The sequence below is a fragment of the Erithacus rubecula genome (genome assembly GCF_903797595.1).
Source record: "Erithacus rubecula genome assembly, contig: SUPER_Z_unloc_4, whole genome shotgun sequence".
Classification (NCBI taxonomy): Eukaryota; Metazoa; Chordata; class Aves; order Passeriformes; family Muscicapidae; genus Erithacus; species Erithacus rubecula.
Window position 1 is genome coordinate 363880 of NW_027635670.1, and position 10015 is coordinate 373894.

Genomic DNA, 10015 nt, shown 5'->3' on the forward strand with positions numbered 1-10015 from the left:
TCAAAAAAAAAAAAAAGTGGAAATAATGTTACTAGGTTTTCATTGTTTGTTTGTTGGTTCTGGTTTTTTGTTGTTATTTTAATAGAAAGAGAGATGATCCAGCAGATCTCAATCTTTTGGAATATAGCAAATATAAAGTTTTATTAGTCTTACGAAGTAAACATATGTGTTTCCTTCTCAGCAGAGAAATGACTTGGAGAAAAAGATAAGAAGTCATAAAAGAAAATTCTAAAGCTAAAAAAGGCAATTACTTTTTGTGGTAGTGATTTTGTTTCACGTTAAAATGACTTTTTTTATCAGTTTGTTATTATGGGCAGTCAAAAGTGTTGTGAGCTAGATAAAGTCTTCTGGCATGTGTGGAGCTGTTACAAGAACTTTGACTCTTATATTTATATAGATTATAGATAAGCAATTAGTTGAAACAAATTTTGGTGGTTTTCATATTTTGCAGATGCTCTCAAATTAATTCATGTAAGCTTTATCCCTGGATTCATCAATTTAGCAATAACAGAAGATCTGCTGATCAGATACGACCAATTTATTTCCCAGATGTTGATCCTCACAGTCTTCCTTCTGGTTCAAATTTCTCTATGACAGCAGGGGATTTTCAGGAAATCTATTCTGAATGCAGTGAGTAAATGCAAACTTCTAGGCTATCCATGTAACTTTACATACTTTCAGAATATTTGGGACAGATTATAAAGAGAAGGAATGTGCATCTACCAGTATTAAATATAAAGAACTATCTATAGCAAGATTCTCTTACACGTAATATTTCTCCAGCTGTGTCAATACGTTTATTCCTAACTCCAAATCAGCTTTTCTTGCAGTTACAGAAAATGTGGACACTTCCTTGTATAACAGATCTTGCAGGAGCCTTCCCCACAGCTGCTTAATTTTTGAAAAATCTATATTTAACAGTAGAACATCCAAGACTGGCATAAATTAGGACTTCTCCTGTTTTTTATTTACAGAACTTAAAACTTTTGCTATTTCAAGAATACCTGGTTAGAGAAAAACAGGGAGACTCAGGCTTTAAAATGTAGACTTCAAAAATTGCTGCTTGTTGAATTGACTAGTTAAAAACAGCTTGAGAGATACTCAAATAGTGAGTAAAACGTTTTAAAGCTAAGTATTTTGTGAAAGTACACTTTATTTACTTGCAAACAAAATTATGAGCCATCAGCTGCTGTTATTTAGGGTTAAATGAAGAACTTTTACAGGGTTAAAAGCACTGAAACTAATCTCTGTGTACTTTGTTCTTTTTGTGCAGATACGTGGGACTGCGTAGCAACTTGCTTTTTCATAGATACAGCACATAATGTTATTGATTATATTGATACTATATGGAAAATACTAAAGCCTGGAGGAATATGGATAAATGTAGGCAAGTGTGACCAGCCAGTCTTTTTAACTTATTTTTGATAGTATACTTGAAAGTGTGTAATTGTGTCTGTGCAGGAAACTGTACAGCTAGAAAAATACAGGGCTTGGAAATTTTAGAAGTGTTCAAAATATGTTCAGATGTTTGCTAGTTACAATCAAATCAACACTCTATGATTTTAAGTAGACAACTAGATCTTGCCAGTAGCAAGTTTTGCGTTCATGCATCAAACTTTTTTTTTTTTTTTTTTTACCAAATATGGTATTCTATGTTGGTTTTTGCTAATTTTCTATGAAAACAGAACATTAAAATGCGTCCTTGCTGTTTTGGTTTTTTTCCCAATGTGTGATTGGTTCTCTGCTTCAAAGCAGAAGTTTTGGGATGGAGATTCGATTTGATATTTCTGTGGTGAAAGAATGTTAGACAAGACACATTAAACATTAGACAAGGCATTAAACATTATACATAATAAAAACTAGTGACTCACTGGTCAATCAGTCACGCTCCCAGTCCCAGCCAATCAGAGTGCTAGTAGAGTTCCTAGACAGATTTCTGTATTCTGAGCTGTAGAGACAGCAATGATGGTTGGCTGAAGAAATTTTAAGATACAGAAAACAAAATGTGGTAGGAAAGGTTGCAAATTGTTAAATAAGACATAAAGTAATTAGCTTTCATTTTGCATTGATTCTGAAATTCATTGTAAGAATCATATTCAAGTTACAGCAATATATTCTTTTGTCAGAATTTATAGAATCACAGAATGGTTTGGCTTGGGATCTTAAATATGATCTACTTCCAACCCTCCTGCCCTGGGCAGGGAACCTTCATATTTTTGAATATGTGAATCTGAATATAAGTGTTTGTTGTACTATCAGTATATACTTTCGATTTTGAACACATATTTTGTCTTTTTGATAGCCATTTCTGTTGTATCTTTGTACTTTAGGTCCTCTCCTTTACCATTTTGAAAATCTGGGAAATGAACTTTCCATAGAATTAAGCTATGAGGATATAAAGAATGTTATCCTGCAGTATGGATTCCATATAGAGGTAAGAGGATGCTGTAGTTTGCAGTAAGCAGTATTGTTATGAATTAGACAAACTGTTTTGTACAAACCACCATAAGTTTCATTCAATATAATGGCATATATTAATGACTTTGTGGAGTATGATGTATGTTACAAATCATCTGCTTTTCTCAAGTGTATAGGTGAGCCTCATAATCTGATAAACCATAAAGCATTTTCCTGTGTAGTTCCTGTACAGAAGTTGTCTTTAAAACTGCTGCTTTGCTTTCAGGTGGAGAAAGAATCCGTCCTGTCAACTTACACTGTGAATGAACTCTCCATGATGAAATACTACTATGAATGCGTGTTGTTTGTGGTGAGAAAACCAGAATAGTAGTGGTCTGAATAGGTTAATGAGAAAATAATGTTGGTTTGAAAGCTAGAAATGAGAACAAAATCATCTGGTGATGTATGGACACAACCTCAAATCAGTGGTGCCTTCTTGTTCCTAAGAGGATATAGATAGTGTCTATTTTCTTAAGCTCTCTATTGCTATTCAGACATATACTATGCCATGCATATTCATAATACACTTGTAAAAGATTAAATGTTCACAGGCACTGTCCTTGTGTTTTGGAATGAATTAAAAAAGCAAAAGTGTTTTATTGAATAAAATTTAATATTTGCCATAACTAGACTAATTCTCTGCTAATCCTGCCTCATTTCTCATAGATTTATAGTGCTTTTTTTTTCTACTTGATATTAGGAATGCATGGAGTTTCTTACTGTACTAGCTGTATCACTTTTAGAGCAGTATTTGTAAATGTATACTTAAATTATGGGAAGTGGTAAAATTATTTTTGACAGACAAAATAGTCATCAGAACTGTTAAACATTTTCTGTGGAACTGAAGTATAATATGATATTACACAAATTCTGATCTCTGGCTATACCACTGTTAAAGGTTTTATCGAAAAATCAGAACCTCTAGGAAGTTTTTAGTGAAAGCTGAGTACCGAGTGAAAAAAAGGCAATCTATCACAGAGAAGCAGTATGTTAAACTCAGTTCAGGAAAAGACTGGTCTGTATTAATCTTAGTATTGGAACTGAAATGTGTTAGATGCATTGCCTTCTTGAAATAACACTGATTTTAAGTCATCTTCCTACTGTTTAAGCCAGAACTTTTAAAGTTGGTAAACATAGCTGAGTTATCCATGCCATGTGTAGGTAGTATGACATAAAAGTACCTGTCAGAGCAGTGAAGTTACATGTAAATATGTCCTATAACTTAATTACTTCCCCCTGAGCCAGAATATACAGGCCAGATGGCAGACAATTTCCTTGTATCTTAAAACCCTTCACTTCACCTGTGTGACTTCCTGGTTCCTCCTGCTAATGTGATTTTATTTTCCTTAACAGATGTGTCTTAGGTGAATATTTAATCTACAAGAGGCTGTCATGCCACATACAATCTCATGTCACTTTGAAGTTATGAACATGAGAAAAACCTTAATTAACAGTCAGTAGTCTGAGATGAGGTGTCATCTTAGGTGTTTTGTTTTTGTGATATATTGATTACCTTAAGTGCCATTGGGATTGCCATTGGCATTGGCAAATTGGCAAAATGCCATTGGCATGTTCAAAAATACATTTAAAATCTAAAACCATTATGATGAGGGCTGAATTTTTTTTTTTTCATATTGATGTAAGGACACTGGTCAGTAGCTTGTTTGTTTCTGATCATTTTTTGTCATGTCTTTCATGGTGATGTCCTAATCACATCTCTTTAATAGATGTGTTACTGGCTTTTTGATTTTTGTAATCAAGGCCAGAAACTTGTGCCTTTATTCCTAAATTGAAAAACTGCAAGGAGGGAAAGCAAATGTTAAAAAAAAATAATTTCAACACTGAGTAAGAGCATATGCTTGTATATCTTGTATATGTTTCAGTATTGTGCCCCTTTCTGCTCAGAATACTGATTGAGAATAGAGGCTTCTGATCTACAGAAGTGTTTGGTTTAAAAGCTACTCTTCTTTGAATTCTCTTATTTTAAAAGTGCATGAACTGTCAAAGTTCTACCCTGTTCAAGGGAGATCTGTTTAAATATTAAAACTGCTCTTCAACAAATATTTTAAAAGTCTTCATGTGGCTAAAAGTAAAAAACCACATGCATTAATTTCCATATTGTACCATTTAATTTTTGAGAAAATTTGTGATTTTTGCTTTCAATCTGCTTCTCTTAGGTAGAATATGGTTAGTAATTTACTTGATTTTCAAGCTTCTTGAAATAAGAGAGAGGTTAGGTGAATGTCAGGTTGACGCAGAGTAGCATATCTGTCTTTAATACTATCCAACTGCTGCCCCTTACACAGTGTGTAACTTCAAATGTGTTTTGTTTTTCAAAAGTAAGCAATGGAACTCTTTTTATTTATGGTTGAATGTTAATATCCTGTGTCAATATCCTGTGTTCTGGTGTTTTTTTCCCCTGCCACTCCATGTTGTCACAGGTGCCATTTTTTTATGTTCTCTGAAAATATTTTTACGTATAGTGTAATACAGTGATGTGCTTTTATTTCTAATGTAGAAAATGCGGTTTTTTTTCCACAGTATTCTGCTTTTAAATTGCAGCATTCACATTAAGAGTTGGAAGCAAAATAGTCTTGTGAATGAGCTGTTAGTAGTGTTTTACCTGCAGTCCCATTTATGAGTTCTTGGAATTTGCCACTTGTACTGTAATGCACAGGGATAATTGTGTATTATAGAATTTGATCATTGTTTTATTTCGTTTTCTATGCAGGTGGAAATGCTCAAGGTATTTATCAGCTGAGACTGTTTCTTTTAGGTCATTATTAAACTATACATGGTAACAGGTGTAAAATAAAATGCTGCATAATCTTCAGCGTAGAACTTCTTTATATGGAGTTTGATAAATGTAAAACGTCCTGTATTTTTTTTAATGTGTTATATTCTGAAATTGTTTGCAAATATGGTAAGAATGGGAAGTTTCATGTCTCTGTGTGCACTTCCCACAGTTTTCAGTGTGTGTAATGGACTGGGTTTTTTGGATATTAAAGCTTGCAGTAAGGCTCGATGTCTCGCGTGTTTGGCTCCATCCTTCTTGGCCGAGCGCGGGTTTGGCAGTGCGGGCGCTTCCCGCGCGCCCCTCCCGTCAGGCAGTGCGGCGCTCGGCTCCGCCCCGTGGCGGCCGGGGCGCGCATGCGCGCTGCGGCGCGCTCTCGCCGCGCATGCGCCGCCCGTGCCCACGAGTCCCGCCGGCGCGCGGCCCCTCATGGCCAAGCGGCGCGCGGAGCCGCTGATGTGTCACGTGCCCGTGAAGCGGCTGCTGCGCGAGCCGGCGCTGCCCCGCGCGGGCGAGCGGCGGCCCCGGGCGGAGCCGGGCTGCGCGGGCCCGGCCGCGCCCAAGCGCCCGCTGGAGGAGGCGGAGGCGCCGCCGGGAAAGCGGCTCGGGCCCGGCGCCCCCCGTGCGCCGCCGGGAGACGCGGGCGGCGGGCAGCGGCGGCGCGGCGGGACCGCGGCACCCCAGGACGTGCCGGCGGCGGAGGGACGGGCGGGCGGCCGGGGTAAAGAGCGGGCTGCCGCCGAGGTAAGAGAGCGGGACGGGCCCGGGTCGCTCGCAGGCGGGGAGGGAAGCGAGGGGCGGTGCCGGTAGCGGCTGAAGCGTGTCTGCAGGTCGCGGGTGTCCGCCGGGGGTGCTGGCGGGCTTTCGCCGAGCGCGCTCGGTGCCGCGCGGCCCCGTCCGCGCCTCCTGGCCCAGCCTCATAAAGCTCCTCTTATTTACCATATCCTTGGGGCAAGAGAAGCATTACCAGCTTCACCGCGCCATGAGATGGATGGAAACAGCCTGACCACTGTACCTGAGCTTATGCTCAGCTTCATCCCCGTCCAGCAGTGCGGTGCAAGCTTGCCGAGGTTATTCTGGTGTCGCCTCTGTGTGGGGATGAGGGTTAGGGTCACTACAGCATCATCTTCCTAAACTTCGTGTTTTAACGTGTAATAGCAATGTCAGAGCTGTCTTTTAACCAAAACATTTAGCGGAGGTGCTGGTCTGAGGAAGAACATCAGCGTAATAATGATTAGGGTATGTTGAAAGACTTTTCTGGTTAACTTTGAACAATATACGTTTTTCTTCGTGGCCTTGACTGCAGATAGTTCTGATAACGAAATTTGGTAGATACAAAGCGAAGTTTAATTAAAAAAAAAAACAAAAACCACACAACCAAAACAAATGTTGAGCAAATTTCACGAGTTTCAAATATAGAAGTTTGCGTGGTAAACTACTTTTCCTCTCGCCTAGATCTTGTATGACCAAAAAATTAGATTCAGAATTAGATTCAGAAGTGGCAGAAAGTCTGATCAGGTAGATGGAATTTGAACGGCGGTCGTAGACTATAGTTTTGAGAATTGTACTATGCCTTGCATAGTACAACACCCATCTGTAAGGAAAACAGTGGCTTTTCTTTTTCAAGGTCTGCCTTTTTGTGTTTTCTTGGTTGATTGATTTGTTAGTGGGTTTTATTGATGATGCATGGTAGAAATTCAGGAGAAATTATACGTCCTGTGACAACCATTTTAAATGCAATCTTCTTTTTCGGTTTTGAAGAGAGAACACGTGTATTCATAAACATAGTAATTAATCAATTTGAACAAACCTCTACAGAGTAGTTTGACTCCCATCACAGGTATAATGCCAGACTTTTACTTGCTCTTGGCGTTATTTGGCATGACTTCGTAGCTTTAGCAGTGGTCGGGAGACCTCAAGTCTCTTGAATTTTCACACTGTGAAGTTTAGTCCTCTATATAAAATATTTTTCTAGGAGTGTATTTTTAACAGGTTATTTCTCTCAGTACAGTATAGTATAAAACTGTTTTTGTTTTAAAGTAGAACTTGGTTAACACCTCAGACTAGAGATACTTCTTCCAGTTTTTGTGTGTCCTACCTGTGTATTTTAAGTATTTTATAATGATCTTTCCAATGATGATTTTTTACACCTTTCTGAAAATACAATCTCAGGGTTGGTATTATTATTTGCTGCTTATGGCTTGTGTATTTATTAATTTTGCAGTGTTTTTCTTAACGTTTAAAACATTATATTACAGTTGGTCAGAGAAGAAAGATTGTTCTAATTTTATTTCTACATATACTTTTGAAACTAGAGTCAGAAAACTAACTCCTTAAATATTACGCAATTTAGTCAATAGAAATTGGGCTTTTCTATCCCTGAACTTACTATGTGTTGCCTACTTTGATCTGAGAAATACCAAAACAATTATACCAGTTTGTTTGTTAAAAATGCTCCTGTTCAGCATCTGAGACAAGGAAGTAAAATATTTAAAAATTCAAATTGTAGGTTAGGAAAAATGCAAACCTAATATAATATGGAAATGCATTGTTTTAGGTTTGTGTCAGCATTCACTGTTTTTATATACCATAAGAAAATACATGCTGGTGACCTAAAGAATGACTTCTGTCATTCCTCTTCCTAGGTGTATCATCTCCATAGAAACAAGTACAGCTTAGCCACTGTTGAAAACTGGGATATGTTTATAAACAGGCAGTGTATTTTTATTTTATTAAAATACATTTTTTTATTTTTATTAAAACTGTCATGCCATAATAAATTAGTAGATGAGGATGTGTTTCTCCAAGGTTTTTTGAAATGCTATTTAGATAGGTTGGAGTATTGTTGCTATAATGCCAAGGTTGTGGGTTTGCTCCCCATAGGGGCATTCATTTAAAAAGCTGCACTTGCTGGTCCTTGTGGGTCCCTTCCAGCTCAGAATATTCTGTGATTCTTAAGCTTTCCTCTCTTGAATACAAAATTTGGATACAGAAAAGAAGAAACAGAATGTGGTTTAAACACTGAAACGCTTTATTTATCCTGTATGTATCATCCCTATGAGTTGCAGTTAAGTAGGTAAATACATTCTTTTGGATACCAGTTTCTTAATGTGAATGAAAATTGTGTACTGTTAGGAGAAGAAAAAGCAGTGAGCTGGTTTTGTATGTAAAATCCAATAATTGCAGAAGCTTTACACCTTTTTTCCTGTGGGAAAATTGTAAGTTGAAATTTATGAAATTACGGAAGGTGCTACGTATAATATTAAATATGAATATTAAAAGAACACTAAAAAAGCAGAAGTAAATAATGATCTAGTTAAGAATCAACATTAAAATAATTGTTAATATGTAATAGCTGAGTGGCTCTTTCTAGTTTCATTTTCCTGTACTAAAAGTTTCTTTTTATAATTTTCTGCTGCTGATATGCACATCAATGTTTTGTTAACTTTTTTTTTTATTTGTCTCTTTTCAAAGCAAGAAGAATTCTGTCAATATAACTCATTCCTGTACTGGAGAGCACCACTGCCTGCTATTGATTTGTCTGATATTCAGAACCTAGATGAAGAGACTTCATCAGGCACTAAAACTGCTGCAAGGACTGATACCACAGAGACTGAAATGGAAACCTGATCAGTTGTTTCATAGCTGTGCATCTGTTCCCAGGATTTTGGTTTCAGTTGAGATTCGGGTTTTGTTCCTTGGGTGAATGATACATATGCTTTTGCTGTCTTGGAGAAACTGTTGTGGCAGTCTTTAAAAGCAAATCTGAGTTGCCTTAGTGGATGGGATAAATGGTATTGGGTACTTAACAGTAAGCTGTCTGGAGGTGTGCAGTAAGGAGGAGCCAACAGTGTCTAACAAGAATACTTGAAAACGCAGAGGCAGACTAAAAGAAAAATACAGAAAAGTAGAACTTTGGGAAGCAATTAAAATAAATGGGGATACGTTACATGTCAATAGGAAATGCAAAATCATTTTGTCCTTAACAAAAAAATGTGTGGTACCTGAAAGTGAAATATGTAATGTGAATTTATCATAAAAAACACAAACTAGTGATGTCCAATGTGTATTTTTTCTGTATAATAGCTAAACCAAAAACTAAGAGTCCGTCAAAACTGGACCAAACATTCCCTTTCCTATGCAAACCAAAAATCAAGTGTGGCAGAGGAGGGGTAGGAAAAGGGGCTACTTTCTGCTGAAGGTTGCTGCTTTCTTCTGGAAGGTTTCACACTCTCATTTTGAAAAAGTGTTTTCACCTTCTCTTTTTCACATTGTGCACAGCAGTGGGCGCCCAGTATTTAATGTTTTTTGTTTGTTTTAAAGTTACTGCTATTCTTAGTCTTTGTGACATTGCTCTGAACCAGTTAGCACCTGAATGATACGTCTGGGTAAATATTTCAAAGTTAGTGCAATATAAAATGACCACACGCTCTTTGAAACTTTATCGAATGAGGTGTAGTTTTTGCAGAGACTGTGAATCTTGCGGAAGTTCATTCAAATAGCGTTCTTTTGCTGTGAAATACGAACTTAATGTTTGTGATTTGCAATTTATTTACAAATTGAAGTACAATAAGAGAGACTTTAGTAATAGACTGAAGTTGTATGGGAGGAGTTAGATTTTGCAAATACGATCTGTCTTAAAGGATAGAAAACATTGTATTTTTTCTGTAATCATTATGCAAAAAGGCAACTTTTGAAATTAATTTTTTTCTAATAGTGTGCTTGCTAAAGGACAATAAAGTTTTTCCTGTGTGTATATGAAAA

At 37.2% G+C, this 10015-nt stretch overlaps 2 protein-coding genes across 4 annotated transcripts in view; both read left to right on the top strand.

Annotated features, from left to right (window-relative positions):
• Window positions 1-2872, top strand: part of CARNMT1 (carnosine N-methyltransferase 1) — a 28925-nt gene extending 26053 nt beyond the window's left edge. Inside the window, exons 15-18 of the mRNA XM_079331495.1 lie at window positions 452-630; window positions 1274-1387; window positions 2331-2434; window positions 2684-2872. Coding sequence (XP_079187621.1) covers window positions 452-630; window positions 1274-1387; window positions 2331-2434; window positions 2684-2785 — 499 coding nt within the window. The 3' untranslated portion in view covers window positions 2786-2872. The remainder of the gene's footprint in view (window positions 1-451; window positions 631-1273; window positions 1388-2330; window positions 2435-2683) is intronic.
• Window positions 2873-5632: 2760 nt separating this feature from the next.
• LOC306814935 (uncharacterized protein C9orf40 homolog) lies at window positions 5633-10015 on the top strand. 3 transcript variants are annotated; one of them, XM_079331467.1, is made up of 2 exons: window positions 5633-5995; window positions 8726-10015. In XM_079331467.1, the coding sequence occupies exons 1-2, from the start codon at window positions 5681-5683 to the stop codon at window positions 8879-8881; spliced, it is 471 nt and encodes a 156-aa protein (XP_079187593.1). In that variant the 5' UTR covers window positions 5633-5680; the 3' UTR covers window positions 8882-10015. The 3 variants fall into 3 exon arrangements, 1 of the variants encoding a protein (XP_079187593.1); XR_013777285.1 differs by lacking the exon at window positions 5633-5995 and adding an exon at window positions 6245-6321 and having other exon boundaries at window positions 8726-8863; XR_013777286.1 differs by lacking the exon at window positions 5633-5995 and adding an exon at window positions 6328-7091 and having other exon boundaries at window positions 8726-8861.